General features: G+C 44.3%; 1 protein-coding gene across 6 annotated transcripts in view; it reads right to left on the minus strand.

The window, feature by feature from the left end:
- The window catches only part of NBEA (neurobeachin), a 2,584,133-nt gene that overhangs the window by 2,027,509 nt on the left and 535,183 nt on the right, over positions 1–21,441 (minus strand). For all 6 annotated transcript variants that reach the window (XM_069640609.1, XM_069640605.1, XM_069640608.1 and 3 more), the window contains exon 11: positions 18,727–18,835. In XM_069640609.1, the coding sequence (XP_069496710.1) occupies positions 18,727–18,835 (109 nt within the window). The remainder of the gene's footprint in view (positions 1–18,726; positions 18,836–21,441) is intronic.

Here is a 21,441-nt window from a genome sequence, read left to right on the forward strand (position 1 = left end):
AGTCAGCCGGTCCGGAAACAATGGTAGTGGTAAATCCGCTGCCACCGTTGTTTCCGGACCGGCTGATTCCGAGTCCTGCAGGCGGGAGGTGTCACTCCTGCCAGATCTGACCTGGCGGGAGTAACACCAGCTGCCTGCAGGCGGACATGGAAACACCGGCTCTGTCATAGACATAACCAGTGTTTCCATGGTCCCATCCCCATGGAGTCCGATTGGACTCCATGGGGATGGGGATGGGGATTTACAGAATTCTGCCTCCAGAATTATCGGGTCACCAGGGTTGTAATGCCCCGGTGATTCCGGCAATCACAGAGGCGGAATGGTATTACCGGTCCAGCAGCAGCCTGCTGGTTTTTCCGGCACGGCTACCACCGGATTCGTAATGAGGCCCACTATCTTTGAACAGTATTTTGGTGAAATCTTTTTCCAATAATGTCTTTTCATACTGATCGGCAATCTATTCAAATGTGGTCCATTCCTTTTCCTAAAATGGATGGTGCATTTTTCGATGGACTATTCCTTTAACAATACCTTGTTTTTTTGCAAGGATTCTTACAGAGCGACACAAAAATCACATTTTGTCCCTCAGCCATGGCACATGGGTCACATTTATTGCTTATTGGGGAAATCCTGTGCCCCCTTGCTGGATTAACTTGAGGTACTAGCCTAGTATAATCATACCTGTGAACAACCTTAGAAGACAGTTTTGAGAGACAGTTCAATATGTCATCCATCACTTCTGCCCCTCCCCCAGCCCAATGCTGCACAGGTGCAAAACATTACTCACTAAGACAACCGTACTGCCCTTATGCCAGGCAGGTACATCAGGAGAGCGACACAGTCGAAGCTGAAGATGGCAAAAGTAAACAAACTAATGTTGTGACAATACATGTGCATTCATTAGACACAAGGCAAATGTGAACTCAACATGAAGAACACGTACAATAGGTAATATATGCGTTTATACATCTATAATATTAACATAGCATCCACAAGACATGAAGATTACTAACCTAATCAATATACAAGTTGAATGCAACATGAACGGCACACGAATAAAGCTCACAAACATAGAAAGCAAGAGTTGAGTGGGCAGCCATCTTCTTTAAAATGGAAGTTAAACGAAAAGTCTCAAGGTTTAATGAGAGATGTTGAAATCACAGAAATACAGACCTGTGCAGAGCTCAGTCAGTAGCTGGCAAATAGAGCCAAAGTAACCGTCAAACTAGGGTCATAACGTTGCAGAGAAGGCACGAGATAGCCATTCCCAGGACACAAGAGGTATACTACTAGATTAACTAAAGTTTAGAAGAGCAAAACCAACCATTGTTAGCCAAGTGCACGCAACCTATAAGCAAAGAGTCCCTGCAGAATAACTCAAAAGTGTCCCCAGTGAAAAAGAAACCATAACGCTTGCATCAACATTAGCTAAAATCCTAATAAATGCAGGGTAAAATTATTCCAACCCTGGTCCCTTCACACGTGACCCATCATTTGAAAACACTGTTTATTCATTAGGAACCAAAACAAATGGGACACCTGTTGTACTTCCTACACACAGACCCAGACACGAGGCCATGCAGAAGGCAAAGTACAAAGAAACCACAATGGCTCACGGCCTAGGAACAAGGGATGGTATCTTTTTTTAATTGAATGGAAAGCAGCCTGTGGACCTCTTGCCCCCTACTCCGGTTTGGCTCATGTCTTGACGACCTGTCAATTGTCCAAGGTTGATTAGCAGAACGCCAACCAATTACTGTCCCTGGTGTTAGGCCGCCAAGCAAATTATGTGCCTAGCAATAATTTGGTGTAGAGGGGATGTATTTGTCCTTTCATCAATTTAGAGGTGGTTACAGGTGGAGCCATCAGATTGTCATAACCCAATGAAATGTTTTGCACATAGAGTCTATATGTAGCCAATGTCCTTAACCAATTCCCAGACCCCATAGGTTTTGTACTAAGAGATGTTATTATGAGAGCAATGACGAGATTTGAGTATGTAATCCATTGTTTTGTATTTAATCAAATTAGAGCTTTGAGATTGTAGTGCTTGTATGCTGTGCGGGCTTCATTTGGATAATAATACAGCTGAGTGTTGCCTTGGCCTCCATCTACTTCTGCTATTGAGTCTAGCTTTGAATGACTCCATATCCTCTGGGTAACTTGGGACTTTTCTGCGCCTTCTTAACAAAGGTGGTGAGTGAGGTGCAAAAGAATCATTGCAGTGGATCGGTATCTTCAGTACATTTATCTGTGACATCTAAGGGGAGTTTAAAAAGATGTCACTGAGATCAGTCATAGGGTGCTGTGTCCCACGAAAAGGAAGACATGTGAGGAAAGGTGCCATCACACTGAATGGACTCAATGATGTGAGAGGAGAGAGGGAATAGCAAGGGATAGTTGTGCGAGATCACCTCACTCCCAGCTCTTTCTCTCTTTAACTCCTGCTTAAGGACTGTCAAGGCATGTGTTTCATCTCTTCCAGGAGAAATCCCGCTTTGTCGAGTGATATAGAAGAGATGAGATCAGGTGTTCAAAACAAGTGTTACCTGCTGTGTCCAAATCAGCTCCCTCTAGATTTTCTGTGCAAGGACCATCTTTTTAGGAAAGCATTAAGGATCTACTGGTCATGTCTTGCCTCCTGATTTTTTTACTTTAAATTGTTTGGGCTTTATGGAGTTGGGAAGGCATGGGAAAGGATTTCTTTTTAATTTCAGTTGTTGCTTTTTATTGTTTACAATGCACTGTAAAATTTCTGAATTGCCTAAACATTAATAAGGCATGTATTGAGAGGTCAAATATTGGTCACATGGGTAACTGTCTCCTGTTTCCTCTTCATAAATTAGGTGCTGTGTCTAATACTAGAGTTCGGATGATTACTTCAGAATAGAAATAGTTCTGGATGTTTAAAGCCCTACTATGGTTTGAAAGCAAACATATTTTAAAGAAATAGAGGGCAAGGGCAAATAAGAGATAAATCAACATTTCAATATTAAGTCTAACATATGTGAGAAACCTGAGGGTATTCTCCTGAGTAGATCCCGAGAATCCCATATTCAGGTAGCCAGGGAAGGGCTTGCGCTCTCAGATCCGAACCCTGTGGGGTTATGCTCGGGGGAATGCCCCATGTGAGATGCAGTATTACATAGGGGAAGAGGATGAGGAGGACAAAGTCATTGAGGCTTTTATAGTCTGTTCCAAACCAACCTCCCTTCCCCTCATTCATTCTCCCTTACCAAAATCCAACAACCCCTCCGTGTCTGGGAAACCCATTAGGAACCCAAACAACGTTACTGTGGGAAACTACATCTCCCAGAGTCCTTATTTTCTGGTTACCTACCCGAGTACTCCCAGTCATTCTTCTCCCTCGGATTATCATTTCCCAAACTCCCAGTCGGCTGTGACAAAACACTATAGTTTCCACAATCCCCCGTACTCATTTCAAAAACCCTAAAAAAACCTCTCCCTTTCAAGCTTACCAAGGCAGAGGGTATCATTTCTTATGACACCTTTTCCTCAGCCTGCCCAGAAGGATATTTAGAAACTAAAACCCCACCCCCTTTCCGACACAAACACTTTCTCACTACATGAGCAAAAACGGACTAACACCAGAGCTGTTTACTTGACATGTCCCAATACAAAGGACAGGCAGAGTCAGGCAGTTGCCGATAACTACACACACCTGACTGCCCTTAGTCTTCCCCATAGGGATAAAAGGCAGAGCACAAGAGCACACTTGGAGCAAGGCTAAATACACGAGGAAGCAGACATTCCATTACAGCAGTTTAAACGCAGGAGAAAGTTGTGGGACTTCAGAGGACGACCAGGAGGGAATTGCCCTTTCCCTTTTCAACCCAGACCTTCAAAATCTCGAAAGAAAGAAGCTTAAGACCAGGAATCGCAGCCGGTGAATGGTATGACAGTTGTCAATTGTACACAGGGCCCTCCCGCAATGACAACCAGGTTAGGGAGAAGCGCTTACCGCCGTTGTACCATCCTTGACTCCCGAAGTAGAAAAAAGCCAATGAGTTCAACACAGCCGCTGAGTCGGTGAAAGCTGATACTGGACCGGGCTCTGTTAGGCTCAAGGTTGCAGTGGCAACATTGTAAAGAAAGAAGAGAATAGACAAAAGGTACTTTTGTGAACAAACTGGGTGTCTGAGATCGAGTGGTTTGTCGCCACGAGGGCATCCATTCGGATGTCTCCGATTGGTACCTATTCAGGATGAGTTGAATTGAGAACTTTTGGTTGTACAAACGACAAAGACCAAGAGGCCTAGGGGAGGCCGGCGTGAAGTGTCAAAGTGGTCATACAAGGGTTAACCAAACCCCTTGTACAGTTGAAAGTCTTTGACAATTTGTGAAAGTGTGTAAGAAACTAAAGGAACTATGAGGTGGCATTTTGTGCCCAGAAGAGAGGAACACCATGTGATTTTGCGAAATCAGCACCGCCAGAGTAACCAAGTGACCCAGCGAGATATAAATTGGCAAGCGCTTTGGGAAACCGTGAAGTGGAATGAATAAGCTGCACAATTGTTTAGGAAGACAGTAACATTGTTAAATATTGCAAGGTAATGATATTTACGCTGGATGGCAGTGTGAACCCAACAGAGGGATGCCAAGGGAGAAGCCAAGGGTAGCGAATCCCACAAGGTGTTACAATTAAAAGAACTGTACTAAACTGGCAAATGTGAACCCGGCTGAGGGATGCCTGCAAATGAGAGCACAATGTAACACACCCATGAAAATTGCGTCGACAAGCGTGAACCTGACTGAGGGTTGTCCACTGTGAATGGTGGGTCTGAACCTGACAGAGAGGCTATTGTTGAAAGAAGGATCACAGCCCGGCCCAGGGGGATCCAAGGGGCGAAGAGTAATCGCCCAATGTGAAGAGTAACCGAAGGAACTTTTGTTTGTTGTGTTATTTGTGATACATCAGGCCATCTGAAGCAAGAGATTTTTGCATGAAAGAGATATGGGCACAGAAGGCCCTGATACTGGAAAGGAACTGTAAACTTGTGCTGGAGAAGCCCAGCAGTGTGCTGTGCTCAAGAGTCCCGCCTTGTCCCGTGCTAAAAACACAGCCTTAACATCCACACTTCGTTTTGTGAACACTTGTTCTATTCTTGTGAACATTATCCCATCCTATTTTGTAGCATACTGGTAAGGATTAGCGATAGTTTTTTTTAGTATAGACCCTTTTTATTTTACTAGACACCACTTGGATGGTATTATTATTATTTGATGGTCGTAGCTTGCTCCCATCTTAGATTTAGGTTTAGATTAGGCATTTATCTCACTAATTTTACAGTTTAATAAATACCCTTGAACTGTGATCACTTGTGTCGGTCTTACTTTGATGCCATGCCTTCCTTACACATGCCAGGTAGGTGATACATTGCTAGTAACCTTGGACATCCAAAGTATGGACTCAATTATTTCCTAATAGGAGCGCTTTGAGACTATGAGAGTACTGCTCAACTCACCTGATATTCAACATGCCGTCATACTTAATTGCTCTCCTTGCTGAAGTGTATACAGAAATATAATTTATATTCCTGATACAATATTTCTGCTAAATCAGATCAGAGGCTTAGTTATAGGACTCCTTTGTAGCCCCTACTTTGAAAAAATCACACATTCCTGCATTAATCTGTAGTGCAATAGATTCTAAATCCAATCTTTAAGGATGATGGGTCTCATTACATCTTTGCAGGTGTGTTATTAACGTGCCAGTAATTCCGTTTACCAGCATGTTACTGCACCGGCAAAGTACAAGTTTGTTGGTAGGGTGGCTGAAATTACCACCAGCCAAGAGCTGAAGTTAATTCCACCACCCCACCAGCAAAAATAGTCTGTATTACCGCTACTGGTATTACCAGTGCCGGTAATACCGGCAAATCCCCCCATGGAGTCCTATTGGACTCCATAGAATGGGGATTTACCACCCTTACCGGCACTCATAATACAGCAGTAATTCCACCAGACTGAGTGCCGTTAACGGTGTTACAGGTTGGCGGTATCCTCGTGATACCGCCAGGATACCGGCAACCTTGCAATGAGGCCCATAGTCATTGTTTTACTAAAGATGCATTGACAACATATGTTGGGACTGGAAGGACACAGGAACTAAATTGGGCAAATCTTTGATATTGCTCAACTATATACATCAATCCATCCATCCATCCATCCATCCATCCATCAAGTTGACTATGAACATTAACCAAACAGCAACATCTTTTTAGGATGGAGCTATAACTAGTGAGAAGAATCATAATATTTGAAGTGTACCACAGCCTTCCATATAAACACCACTGTCACCCTACAGGTGGAATAAATCAATACAATAATCGCAATGCCTCTGAATAAGTATGATAATTACTTCTGATGAAGCATACCACGTCCGAGCTCATGGAATGAAGGAAAAATTAACATTCAGACAATAAGATCCGAAATGACTTGAATAGATGACACATCAAGTACTTATATATATAACAGCGATATATTTTACAAAAGTCAATCCATCCTAAAAAGGAAAAAAATATGTTTGTTCACATATTGTCTATGACCTCTAAAGGAACGTGGGAAATCTTTTCAAATACTGGGCTAACTTAATTGTATCCCAAGATTAAAAGTATTTACACATCTACCAAAGATGTCTTATTTGAGATCTAAATAAAGACAGTGATAGCAAGTAAAAAATGTATCTATACAAAAATAATAAGCAAACCTTTTTTAACTACACAAAACGAGGTCCATGTCCATGATTATCTTGTGCTTGGCGCAGCTCCATCAAAAATCTTTCGAGCTTAAACATTACAAAACATGAGAAATATTAATCTAGCACCTTATACCACATGCAACAAAGATTACAAAGGTTATGAAAAGTACTTGAATGCTCTAGTAATTTTTGTTGGTGAGGCAATCCAACCTCCTAATTTCAGACTATGCACACATAAAACATTTTTAAAGAAAAGGGACACGATCTGGCTGAAGTTAATTTTCTCATTTTGGAATAAAAACACTGATGTTCACTAGAGGAACTAATTTACAAAGTCTTCTTAAGCAGGATGAGAGATGCGAGATTCAGAAATGTAACTCTTTGTTCCCGGAGGAATTGAATGATTTTGTTGAATTATTGTTTTAAAAAAAACATTTTAGTGACTGGTACAGTATTTACTACAACCCCAAATAAGAAACTATCAACATATTGGGAGGACGGACTAGGACTACAGAAAGTCAAACATGAAGGAATAACATGTTTCTAAACAGGACACGAGGAGACACCTACTTAGAACATGTTTGGAGGATGCAGACATGGATGCTTGCTAAAAGACGTGCCTACAATTGGCAAGATTGATGTGTCGTGTGATCAAGTACAAAATTACATTTTTTAATCAAACAATGTGTATCGATATCAAGGGAATTCTCAATATCACGTTGTGTTTTTCATGATCACGTTCTATTCTGGCCAGAAGCATAAGAGGTGGAGGGGGCAATACGCTTCTATGCGCCGAGCCAAAACTTGTACCATGACTCAATCAAAGTTTAAGAAGACAAAAGTAAATATTACATATTCTTTGCATTTGGTTTGGTAATGTGGGCTGAGCGCAGGCTATACTCTAGATATTCCGATCAGCAGAAGAAGATTCTAAACAAACACAACCATGGTAAACACTAAAATGTTGCCATTTCACTGCTCAGCTGCTGATGTGTCTTAAGAGGGTGCACAGTAGATGTGTACATGTATCTGCTATACAGAAAGCATCAATATGTTACTCATCTTCTTAATCAATGACAACTTTAACTTTTTTTTTCTTCAAACAAGGTGTTTGTAGAGGAGGCTTGCCATTGAAAAACCAATTTGACTTTGGTTACAAAAAAGAAAAAAAAAATCAGGATATTACACCTTTGCAGATGCTACATTCGGTCACGGCTGCAATAGGTTGAGAATTGAAGTTTAGATACTCTATTAGTAATGTCACAGACATTGGCATGACGGTAGGCAGGCCTGACTAATGGGCTCTCTAAATATCATCCACGTCCTTCATGTGGGGGCGCTCCACCATAGCCCAGGCATCACTATCCCCCCCACCCCAAGAGTGTTTCATGCATAACTAGAGACTAGTAAACACCAGTATCTGGTTCGTACCTAATCTTGCAATGACAGCCTAAAGGCTGTTGCCTCATCCAACTTCCTTCACAAACCTGAACTCACTCACTCTCTCTTTCCTCTCCCTGATCTTTCTTATTTCTCTTGCACTCCCTTTGTTCAACCCCTTTGTCACTCTCTCCTCTCATCTTCATAGGTGCCGTAGCTCCCTCTCTGCTCCATATCACCTCTCTCCCTACATGTCCTGCCCTCTGTCTCTCTCTCTGCCCTCTCTCCCCTCTCGCTGCTCTCTCCTCTTTGTCTCACTCTTACTCTGCAGATCTTTTCACACTCCTCCTCGCCCCCCACCCCTCCCGCTATTGTTTACTCCCTACTCACTACACCTGCTCGCTCTTGCCTGCCCACCCCTCACTCTTTTTTTCTCTTTTTCACTCTGCACCACTCTTACCTACCCCCTTCTGCACCTTCCGCTCTACTCTATGCCACCTGGTGGTCTGTCTGACAACCCCGCCTCCTGACCTCAACCATACATCCCTCATCCACAGATCTGACTATGGGGCTTTTACAGCCCTGTCATACCTCATGTTCGCCACCTCACCTTCCCAATTGGTCTTTCGTGTCACCAGTTTGTTGGGGCAATCTCTCCCTATATAATTTCCTGGATGCTGTGTTTTCCGTGTAAAGATTTTAAAATCCCCTCTTGGCACCTCGCCCTTTTCATACGTCAGCGTTTGCTCCATTTCACCAACTCACGATCGAAGGGTACCGCCACTTTAGGCTCTTTTGCCCAGCCTGGTGCAATTTGCTGCTTGAGAAGGGATGAATTGATCATCATTGGTGAGAGACTCAAAGTCAGGATCCTTTTCTCTGCATCCAGCTTGTTCTGGTGTGGTCACAGTGCTCAATGGATGCTGTAGCCAGCAGAAAGAACTCTGGCTAGACAAAAGGCTGGCAGGCAAGGCGGGAAAGACAGTGGTACCAATGATTTTGCAGCACAGGGCAGACTCAGGGAGAATCGGGGATTGGAGCCCGCTCCCGATCCCTCACCGCACCTGTGGGGTAAAACTCAGTTCTGGCATATGCCCTGGTGGCCGGCCTTAGTCAGTTTGGCCGGAGTTCCCACTGCCCCTTCACAGTGTCACGCCCCAGAACCTGCAATACACAATATACAACCCCATGCTGTGGTGCAAGATCCATCATTATACTAAGTGCCTTCCCAAAGCTTTGCTAGGCTGCCCACCCTGAATACTGTGTGTTACTAATGAGATTCAACCTATGTAAAAGAAACCGTTCTAGTTCCATTTACCCATATTTGCATCATCAACCATCACCGATCATTCGTATTCCAGAAAGCGGCTCTGCTTGACGGTGGCTACACTGACAATTGTGACACAATTCCCCAAACAGACCCTTTAAAGATGTTTCCACATGTCGGGTCATTGATTTGTAGAATTGGAAGAATAGATAGTGGCCTTTATGTACAACCCCCCCTGCTGTAGTGTAGGGACCTTAACTGCGCTAATTGGCCAGTCAGAGTTCTGACCTTAGAACAAACATGCAAGCGTACCCCATTATATTTCGGAGATGTGCATGTGGTCCTGATTTTTTTCAGTGCATTCTGGGACATGTTGTCCTGGATTTTATTACGGGAACTATAAGTCCCATGAACTAAAAAACACAGGAAGTGACATGTATCGATTATTCCAGTAGTTACCCGATTTGTCTGTCGGAATGTTTTGTCAAAATAATGGAACCTGAATTATTTGTGTCTAGCTTTACACTAATAACTTTAGTATTTGTATGTGATACCATATATAAGACATTGCCTTCTTGTAGATAACACTTCCATAAACTGCCATCAAATCCGCTCTTATTTGGTAGACTAAAGCACACAATGCACGCTTATCATTTCTTCATCATAAACGTTGATTTCTTCCCCTGGTTTTAATTCACGTTTTAGATATTATGTTGGGACAACCCAGCACGGCATTTCAATCTATATTTAAATTACAATTATTAATTCACTAGCTCTACTCAAAATACTCCTATAATTGTACCCTACTGTAATACTGCAACTGGTTTGAGTGTTCTTCAATCATACTGCCTACGCCTATGCAGGGCTTTGCCCATTATCGCATTCAGCCCATCCCCCCCAATCACTACACCGCATGGTCTTCTATGTAGTTGCTTTCCTGGTGCAAAACTAAATGAGTCAATTACATACCACAATAGTAGCGGTGGTTTCTACTCTTTAAGCATTACATTGATGTTTCTGACTTCTGTAGCGTTTACCGCCTTCCCACATCTTGTCACCAGCAATGCCGTGAACTCATGGAATCCCCCCCAGCCTCTCCGTGTATCGTTCACACAGATGTTCAACTCTGCTGTTCCCGCATTGGGCCCTTCAAGCACCTCAAACGTAGCCGTCTTCTGCCTGCAGCTTCTCGATTTACCATCACGCCATCATGAAATCACAACCGGACACCCTTCTCAGGTCTCGGTGAGTTGATGCTATCATCCAGCAGATTATCACGCCATTGTACGCATCCGCCTCCATTTCTGCAACATTGCACACTGAATTTGCCAGTTGTATGATCAGATGGCAAATCTTGTGGGGCCACACGAATTCCTCAAGAAACGCGCCTCCCTAGTACAGCCGGAGTCTGCGGAGAAACTCAAATGCCTGGTCAGAACAGCCGATTGCTGATGCATACAGTGGGAACTTGTCGGAGAAGCGCAAAGATGTATTGGAAATGAAACATCTCAACGTGTGAATTTGTAGCACTTTCATCACAGCCTTTCCTCAGATACTTTCCTATCGTCCCCTTTCAGCCCTGATCCTACGTGCACTATATATATTCTCCCACTTCATCTAGGTTTCCTGAACACCATATTACTAGTGGCAGTTTTGCAATCGTAGCCAGCGTTATACTAGCTGACCTAGAAAATGTAAGTAACTGGGCATAATGTGCAAAGTGACGATAAAGTGTTAGGATAATCACACCAGAGCCAAGCCCCTTTAGAACTTCATAAGTGCATGTTCATTTTGTGATGGGAATCGGGCTATGAAGCACTCCTGGTGACCGGTTTCTGCTGGGCATTTCCAATAAGGGGGCCTAGATAATGGAATGCAGCAGAAACAAACCAAAACTCCTCCTTAGCACGCGCTCACATCTTAACTCAATAATGTGCAATGTATGGCTTTTTGAGCTCCCCTTGCCTCACAGATGGCAGCCAGCTAACCACAAGGATATCCTCAGAAAAGGTGATGGAGAGTAAGTGGGTCCGCTCAAAAAGGTTTGACACAATTCAGAGAAACGTATTGTCCAACTATGGACACTGTACATAGGTTTTTTTATTTAACAATTACTCAACAGGTAAATATGGATTCAAATAGCATCATGTGAATGGCAGCTTAATACCGGTCTCTGGGAGGGGACTCTGCAGCTCAGGTAAACTGGCATTCATGACAATAGTGTGTTGGGATGCACGTACCGCATCCGAGCCAGGTACAAAGGTTCAGGCTTAAAAAAAAACCTACCAGCACGAAATATTGTGGGACTAGGCAGAGGTTTGCAGAGCAAAAGACGTGTTTATTGTTTTTAGTTAGGTTTGACCCATATTAGATGCTCACATATAGCAACAAATGTATTACTGTTACAGTTGCAGAGGTTATAGGCAGTACAGTATTATAGGCCCAGTGTTTAGGTGATGTATTTTGAAGTTATGGGCCATATTGAGGTACGGGAAGAGTTGACGAAGATGACAAATGCAGGCAGATAGGTACCGTGGTAGGAGCAAGGTCAGCACATTAAAATGGCAGAGGACTTGCCTTAATGGAAGTTAAGGCTTGGTACGCCTTGAATAGAATAGAATGCAGGCCTTGATGTGGAGCTGTAGCTCTGCAAAGCACAGCTCAAAAAACAAATGCCCTTTTCCATCCCCAGGTAAGAAGCCACGGTCAGAGGCACCCGCAGTGCACAGATAAACGCAAATTGTATCCAGCTGCAGAGCATGAATAGCGTGGGGATGGAATGTGAGCTGCGGGAAGTGTTGATAGGGATGTGCCCTTTGAAGGACAAATTCATGAGAACAGAGCATATAGTTTTGTGAGGCCAATGGGCAAGGCAAATATTTATAGCGCAGCTGCCCTCCCCCAACAAGTGGTCGTCCCATATGAATTACAACTCAACACAGCCAAAAGCCAAAACATCCCCGAAATTCAGATTCAAGAGTGGTTCCCTAGTCATATCATTTCTGGGTACCTGGGGTTTGAAGGAGATAAGGGGGGGGCATCTCTGGAACGTTCAGTTATTTGGGATAGGAGGATCAGAGGTGAGGGCAATAAATGAAGTACAAGGTCGGGGAGGCAACTTGGTTGCACAGTGGCATCTGGGTTGATAAGGCCTATTTGTCTTATCAAAGCAGAAGCCTCGCCAGTTTACTATTATCGCATCTGGAACAGAGGGGTGCACATCACATGAGGGTCTTAATTGACGAATCTATCAATAAAGAGAAGCCACCAATCATGTACCTGGATATCCGAGTGATGATGTAGGGGATCACATGTACAGGGAAGTGGGCGTATGTTGGATGTGGCCAATTGGTTCAGGGACTGTAGGGGGACATTAGCATGTTTTTTTTTGTTGTAAAGTATTTTATTGGCATTTGTTTATAGGCATACAGTTTGGTCATAGCATGTAATAGGCTTTGGGCATAGCATAATGTCTTTATTTTTTGGTAACCAATGAGGATGGAGGGATTATGTTGTAATTCATTATTATGTTAGTATTGATAAGTATGGCTTATCAGCCTATAAAACATTTAACCCTTTGAAAAATCAGAGAGCTCTGGATCAGTTCGGTTCCACAGGACCACCGGAGACCTTTCTGCATGCAATAAACCTGGTTTTCCCTTGGAAAGAGGTGCAGTGCTTATTTGGCTCTTTGGATTATTTTTCATTATGGTTTTTGGGTTGCATTCCCTTTCAATTGTCAGAGCCATGGGCTGCTTGGAGGTAGAATTAATGTGTAGAAGACGCACAGCCTCCCTCCCTCCCTCCCTCCCCAAGCCATTAGAGCCTGGCCTTACCCTGTCCAGAGTGATTTAGCCTCAGAGCTGGAAGTCTCAGAAGGTGAGGTTACACCTTTATCCTTTTGCATTACAGGAGCTCTGAGGATGGAGCAAGACCTTGTGGGTTCATTGGTGCAGGGCCCCATGAAACAGCAGGCTAACATTCAGATTGCCTAAAATGATGGAACAGACTAATTGAAAAAATTCTGGTCATGAAAGACAGAGATCCTCCTCATTGGCACACCATCACCTTCTTTTCCCCTCACTCTCTGGCCGGCTTCCCTTGGCCCTCCTCCTATCCCCACCCGCGAGGCCAAGAACCTTGGTGTCACCTTTGATCACACTCTCCTTCTCTGCCCACATCGCTGATGTATCAAAAAAGTCAAACCTCCTACTGCACCTCCTCAGAGGTATTCTTCCTTTCCTCTTATTCCCCCAGAAGCTCACTGTCTCCCAAGCTCTGGTTCTCTCTAAACTGGACTATTGCAACAGCCTCTTTCTTAATCTACCTGCCTCTACTCTCCGCCCTTTACAACTTATCCAGAACAGGACGGCGAGACTTGTCCTTGGCCTCAAGCCCTGGGATCGTATCTCTCCAGCTCTGAAATCTCTCCATTGGCTCCCAGTGGATGCAAGGATTAAATTCAAAACCCTCTGCATTGTCCACAAGGCTTTCTGTGGCCTGGGTCTAACATACCCCCAGCTATCCCTCCGCAAATACCTACCATCTCGAGCACTCCGCTCCTCTACCTCTAACTCCCTCAGGGTCAGTCGTTTCTCAAAGAAACGAGCTGGGGGTAGATCTCTGTCTTCGGCTGGGGCCTCCCTCTGGAACAGCCTCCCTCCCACTCTAAAACTTGAGGTGAACCATCTCTGGTTCCAAAAGCACCTCAAAACCTTCCTCTTTGCTTCTGCCTTCTCCTCCCCTCTCTCCTGTTGATTCTACTCTCCCTCGGCACCATGCACTTGGCCACCCTCTGTCCTCTGGGCCCAGGTACCTGTTCATCTTGCCAGCCTCACGCACTGCCTCCGGACCACCCCCTGCACTGGGGTCTGTATCTGTACCCATACAGCCCTCCCCTTTTCTTCCTGCACTTTCAGACCTACATGGCTATGCTGCCATAAACCCAGCACTTGCCACTTGCTGGCTGCACTCGCACTGTTTGTTGCCTTTTTAATTATTATTTTATTATTATTTTTGTTTTTTTTCTTCTTGTTCCGCACTCTCCTTTTGTTCCCCCTTCCATGCACTTCTCCCCCTTCTCCCTCTACCCTGCACTTGCACCTTCTCAATGTCACTGGGCCTAGTCAGATCGTTGTTTTTGTTCTCCCCTGTTCCCTTTCCCTGCCTTGTCGCGCTCCGAAACACGTGTGTATGAGCGCGATAGAAATAAAATATCAATCAATCAATGACACACACTGTGTGATCCTGTATGCCAGAGGAGCAGCTTCTGGAAACCTAGGAGACTGGCACCAAGAGTGAACCCCAAGATAATGTTGAGAGTGTTCTGGTTTGCGGTACAGGCACCGGCTCATGAACAAGGATCCCTGCAGACCCAACACTGGCTTTGAAACTTGCTATGGCTGGCTGTGAAGGGTACTATATCCCTTATAGGCAAGAAGGGCACTATATACCTTGAGAGTGAGAAGGGCATGAAATCCCATAGAAGTGAGGTGGATGCACTATCCCTTTGATATGAATTGGGGCACTATATATCCTGAATAGTAAGAAGTAGTAGGCAAAGCACTATCATCCTGGCCGGATTACAAATGGCAAGCAGAGCTTTGTGCCCCTGAGACTGTGCTGAGAATAGAGAAGCAGCGGGAGACCAGTATGCCCGCTAGAGAGAGAACCATGGCATTTTAAAATTGAAGCCATCTTGATACCATTTGCTTAGACTGTCCTAGGAGCGAAACCTACAGCTTAATTGTAAATAAAGCCTTAGTCTTTTAAGGCGGTTATCCCAAATAACTCCTAAATTGCAACAAGTTCAGAGTGAAACTTGACTTCTTGCGTCACAAGCTTTTTCAGCCAACCACATTAATCAGTTTCAAATAAAGGATTTGGCCAATCAGAACACAAAGGTGTTCAGAATGAAGCAGAGATCCAGGAATGGACAAGTGTCTAAACATCTATCTGTCCGAACGTTCAGAAATATCGTCATAGGAAACTCAATAGGTTGATCCAGCAGCGACTGTACTTTTGCTGGGTAATATCGACATACATACAGAGGAGCTGAAAAGTGAACTGGGACCTAGACGTGAGAGCATTTGAATTTGTAGCCACCCTGGTCATAGGCCTATGAAGGGAACCAGCGCAGATATGCGTGGCATGTCAATTCTAGCTTGTGAATCCCATGGCTCCACCTTTGGCACACACAGGGATAATAACACACGCGGAATCAAACTCAGCTGCAAAAGGGAAGAAAACCATAACGAAGTTATTAGCCATAGAAGCTCTTGAGGAAACACCTACTTGGCACACAAGCTGTACCTGAAACTGCCAAAGGCAGGATCTGGTGCCAACTTGCTTCAGTGCGGAACAGGGCCATTTCACTGCAGCATTCGTATCCTTGCTGGGCTCACGCTTGCCTGTCTGGCAATGGAGCAATGCGCCCAGGGCCAGCCTGACGGGCCATTGTTGTGGGACAACCTGAGACATTTCAATGACGTAGTACCGTGGCTATGTAGAACGCCCATAGTCTAGTATGTTTGTGCAGGTCCCTGTAATGGCGCTGATCCTCTCTGTGAAGGTTAGTTGAGCTTCGCTTCGAGAGGGCCACTAACCTTTTCATAAATGAGGGAAGTCTACTCGGGTGGGCGTGCACACAGAAAAGATTCCCATTTCAGGAGGTCTCGCCTGACTCACCCAGGGCCATTAACTGTAATAACAGGTTACGAGCAGAGGCACAAGCCAGAAATCCAACTGACCTCCACTCCGAGATCTGCAACCAAAAATTACGCAATACGCTGGGAGCAAATGAGGAATACATATTTAAGGGTGAAAACAAGCGATGTGGATTGATCATACAGCAAGTGTCTGATCACTAGAAATGGACCACAGGCTTGCGAGTTCCTCAGACTGACACTAACAGCAGGTCCCATATGGGAAATCCGGGCCCAGGGACAGTGCCAGCCTTAGTAGCAGCAGCGCCCCGGGCAGAAAAATAACAATTTGGTGTCCCCTTCCCCTCCCGCCGCGCCCCTGGTAAATTGGTAGGGGAGAGTGGAGGCGTGAAATGTCTTTTTGTGGTGCGAGAATTGTCATTTTAAAATTAAATGCGCTCACGGGAGCCGGCACATTTAACAATAGGGTTCTGTGGCACCCTATTAAGATGATCATCGCCCCACTCTTGCACAGGAGCAGGGTGGTAATTATCTCAATAGGGTGCCAGCACCCTATTGTTGTTAAATGCACCCGCTCCCACAAGCGCATTTAATTTCAAAATGACACTTATCCAACCACGCCAGCTCGGGGTAATCCTTGAAAGGCTCCCCCGAACTGGTGCCAGGAGAAAGGGGGGGCAATGGTGCCACGGGCGGTCGCCCTCTGCCCAGGGCTGACATTCAGCACAGCCTGCCATTCCTGAACTGGGTAAAATTGCTATTTTTGCACCTTCAATTGCATACGTTTGCACATTAGGGTTAGGTTTTGCACAATAATGTCAATTGTCTGAGTGTGTTTGTTTAGTGTTTGTTTAATGTTTGTGTCAGGTGGTTGTATGGTATGTGAGTGGGTGTGTCAGGTACGATTGGTTTGCAGATAACATTGCACTGCATACGTTTTCTCAAAATGGTGATGTTATCACTGTATGAGAACGGGTCAGTGGTCGCGCGATACAAATACAGTAAAGTAATGGTTGGCATCCGGTCATCAATCCTTTGTTTATTTGTTTTTTTATCAGTCTACCAATTTGTTGATTTTTCATTATTCATGTATCTTATTGCTTGTTTCTTCAATATTATGATTTATTTATAATAAAATTGAATTGAAATAATTTGAAACGATATTACCCCTACGCGATTTACTCCAAAACATTATTTTTCAAGGTTCTGGCATAGGTAGTTGCTTTTGCGTCTCTGTTGGCTGTAGCCAGCAGGGTGCAGGGATCCATTGGCGCAGGACAAATGGGTGCATAAATCCAGGCGATCTTAAAAAATAAAATATATATATATATATATATATATATGTCTACACGATCAAGCCCCTCCCTATCTGACACAGAGGATAACTAGACAAGCTATCGCCAGACCCTCTAGGGCAGCATATGCCAACCGCATCACTGTTCCACACACACGGAGAGTGCGCGCGGGAGGCACCAGCTTCCCCACTATGGTGGCTACCCTATGGAACAACCTCCCAGCTCAGATGAGGTCAATCGACTCACACACAGCCTTCCGCAAAGCCCAAAAAACCAAGCTCTTCATCTGAAGAGCCTGTTCATCCTAAGTATGCACTATTACTGTATTCACCATGTATAGGAGACCATATACCTAGACAAGAATACTAGTAACCAACTGTAACAATCAATGTTTTATCATTTGTAACCATGCAAATGTGCTTAAGTGAATGTATTTAAACAGAAATTTTGGGGCCGCTTACTGTAACCCTCAAGCAAGCCTTCTTAAAACTTCCTTATAGCGCCTCGTTGCCTTTGGGCTTTAGTGTGCTCTACAAATGATAAAATAAATAAATATATACACAGCACTGATATCCGCACCCAGGTCTCTCGTCTTGAAGGCCTTGCAGTTTGCCACACGTCCTTGCACGACTGTTACCCTTCATTGCAACCCCACATATGCACATATATGTTTAATTGCAGGTTCAGAATGAAAGTTGTGCCTTCCACCTATATGCCCCATTTGGCCATGTGGCTCATTGCCCTGCGGTGAAGACGAGCGACCCGGGTTCAAATGCCATGTACTGCAGTTACATTTTCTTTTTTATGTATGCTAGAATGAGGCGCCCATTTGGAGAGAGGACGATTTAAGGACAGCTGCTAAATGTCATCAGCTGCGTCTAAATCACTCTCTCGCCGAATGAGCGGCGCCGGATTGCCTGTCGCACCAGTGTGGCCACGCTGAAAGGGACTCTGTGGCCAAAGTGGTGAGGCAAAAAGGCCCGCAGCTCACCAGGCTGCAGACCCAAGGAATTCAAAGGAGTTACGCAATGGTGAATAAATAAGGGTTCAGGCCATGGAGTACAGATCAAGACAACTATCATTCTGGGTCTGCGGAAAAAGATGAATCGACTCTCGACGTTTAACAGGTAGAAAAAAAACAACGAAAATGGAAGACAAATTCCATCTCACAGAATAAGGGAAAGAGTGCTTGCAACACAACCCAGTGCATTAATTGTAGGCCATTATTTAACCACAGGGAAGAGGTCATTTCTTATCTCATTGACATAACCCGTATAATACGAAATGAATAGCATATTTCCAAATAAATCATGACAATGCGTTATGAGCGGATTACTGGAATTAAACCCACTGGTTTACTCTGAAGTGCCTCATCTGTGGACACCGAAGTCAACTTACCTTTTCAAGAAGATAGCCAATCACTAGAAACCCTTTCCCTCCCAGCATCTGCTCTTGCATGGCGACTGAACTTTTCAGGAGTTCCACTAAAAAAGCCAAGAGGGTGGCGCTGCAGGGAAAGCAAACACATTGTCAAGAAAAGGGCTGGTTTAGGAGCTGAACAATGCACACAGCATAAATATTAGAAACATCAATTAGAAAACAGGGTTACGGCGAGGAATTCTAAAGATAGTCGCCCCAGTCCAGCGCACGGCAGCAAGCAGAGTAACCTTTCTCCAACTGGCACCAAGGGCTTATCTGTCTGGTGACAATTATTAAACTCAAGAACACCACCAATCAAACGAACTACGAGAAGCTCTTTTGCTTGAATAAAACAAAATCTGTTCCAAATGAAGAAAAACGTTAAATCTAATCTTAAATCTAACAAATGAATTGAAACAGACAGCATTCACGGGAAAAGAGTGAGTTTGCGGTTTACTGAAAATAAGGGTGTTTTGAAAATGTATGTCACCTTTTGTTGCAGCAAATACTGCTATACTTTTTCCATATAGAAACCTTAAGGACTAATTTAACAGTTTCAAGTGAGTAATAATACCTCTATTGTATTCCTGGAGCTTGATAACGGAGCCAATCCTGCCTATTGAAAAGTCAAACCTTGGGCTCAGAGACAGTGACATACCCTTCATGCCACCGCAAAACTTAGCTTTCCATGCTCCGGCCTCCCCGCAACACAACGCAGGTTTATAAACACTTCTAAATGGCTCATGAGGAGAGGTTTACCTCCAAAATGACATGAACTCAAAAGGAGCTAAAGAGCGTACGCAGAGGTGTAGCCAGGTCTGCCTAACACGTGGGGCCTGAAGCTAACGCAGTTGCCACCGCAGTGACTAAAATCTGGAAATGCCCACACGCTGCTGCTGAACTGGCATTTACAGATTTTTGGTTGGTCTTGCCCGTTTAGGCCCTACCTGGTCTTCGCCTCGTACAGGGAAGCACTTCTGCAGTGGTTTCTTTGGACAAATTTGAATTTAGAGAGCGCATGATTTGCCAGCTGTCTCTTCCCCTTGTGGACCCTTCTGTCTTCGATGGCCATCTGGGCATTTCTCTCACCCACTCTTGAACTGGAAGTGCTCCTTCTAGATTGGATCATTTGATGCTTAAGTTTTGAAAATGTGCACCTTTCAGAGTCAATATGATGGTGCAGAGTAGTGGTGACCTAGAGAGCAGAATGGTATTAACATGATCACCCAGCCCACCAATAAACTTTCAATGTTGCATCACCGCTGTTGCTCAGTGACTGGATTTCTGAGTTGAATTAGTCTCTGTTCCTCATCAAGAATGCTAGTAATACCAGGAAGGCTGATCGGTGCCGTTACGCATCAAATGCTGATGTGTTGAGAAATTGGGTGCTTCATTTGGTCAAGTACTTGTTCAATGAGAGGTTGGAAATTGAGTTGTTGATGACATGGGAGGTGTGACAAGCTCATCAATAATGAGGAAGTGAAACTCAAAATAGCATTTAAAAGATGTTTTAAATGTATGATTGGTCGGTGGCCCAGAACGCTCAATCTTACCTTTTAGTTTGTCACAGATTTTCTTATGGACTTTGGACGTCTCTTAAAAATTTGACTTCAAGGTCTAGTGTGCAATCTTTCACTCCTTTATCAGTTTCTTGAATGTACTAGGGATTTTAACTTCAAATCACAGCCTGTACTCGCTCTTCCTCATCTGCTCCAGGAAAGACTGCATCCTGGTGCCAGCAATATTCCCCCTGTTCACTCTCTTGCTGTTTTGGGAATGCCACCTTCAAGTTCCAGGTGGCTCTGTTTCAGCTTCCTTTCACCTCTGTGCTGTCAGACTGCCTTTTCTGTTGCCAGCATAATGGGCCTTTCCACCGCTTCTTGGCCACATCGGTGCCTCTTCTTGTCCTCTGTGCTTGCAGGTGTCCACTAATGGTACTTACACTTGGGTTGTGTGGCCCCTTGCCCATCTGTCCGTCGGCTCTTCCTTCGTGTGCCTTGGTCTGGCATTCCTCAAACAGCATTTCTTGTTCTGGGTGTCCAGCGTATCTTCTCTGTTCCTCGCTCTCAAACTGTTCCAACAGTGCAGCTCTCTTCCAGTGCTGCTTGGGCATTGGGATCTTATAGTCCTTCCTGCTGCTCATGGGGTCAGTATCCAAAATCCACCAATTCAGAACCTCTCAGTTGGCCCTTTGTGATTTTTCACATCATTCTCTCTTTCTAGCACTGGAGCTCAGTCAGCCCTCACCATCTGCTCACCCTCCATGCCATCTCTGACTTCACCTTAAATGATCCTGGCCCAATAGTTGTGTGGCCCATATCTTGGGGTCACGTTAATGAAGTTAAGTCTGTGGGTTCGTTCAGTGTGGCACTACACAGATGTGGCATGTTGGGTGCCAAAGGGTTTGACTCTTGGACTTCCTCCGTTTCAGTGCAAGCATAACTGCCACTGCAGACGCTCGTATATAATACAGGCCTTTTACAGATTATATAAAAACCTTTCATAGAATTAAATGCTACAGGGAATTAAAATCCGAGATGCTGTTTAAGAAAAAAGGAATGGTGATGTAAACATTTGACAATCTGTGTATAATTCTGCCAAGTGGAATAACATGCACGTACTGTACAGATATAAAAACAAAACAACACACAGATTGCTGTTAATGGGAAAGATGTTGAGATGACCATGTGTGAT

Source organism: Ambystoma mexicanum, chromosome 7q (genome assembly GCF_040938575.1).
Source record: "Ambystoma mexicanum isolate Mex_15411 chromosome 7q, UKY_AmexF1_1, whole genome shotgun sequence".
NCBI lineage: Eukaryota > Metazoa > Chordata > Amphibia > Caudata > Ambystomatidae > Ambystoma > Ambystoma mexicanum.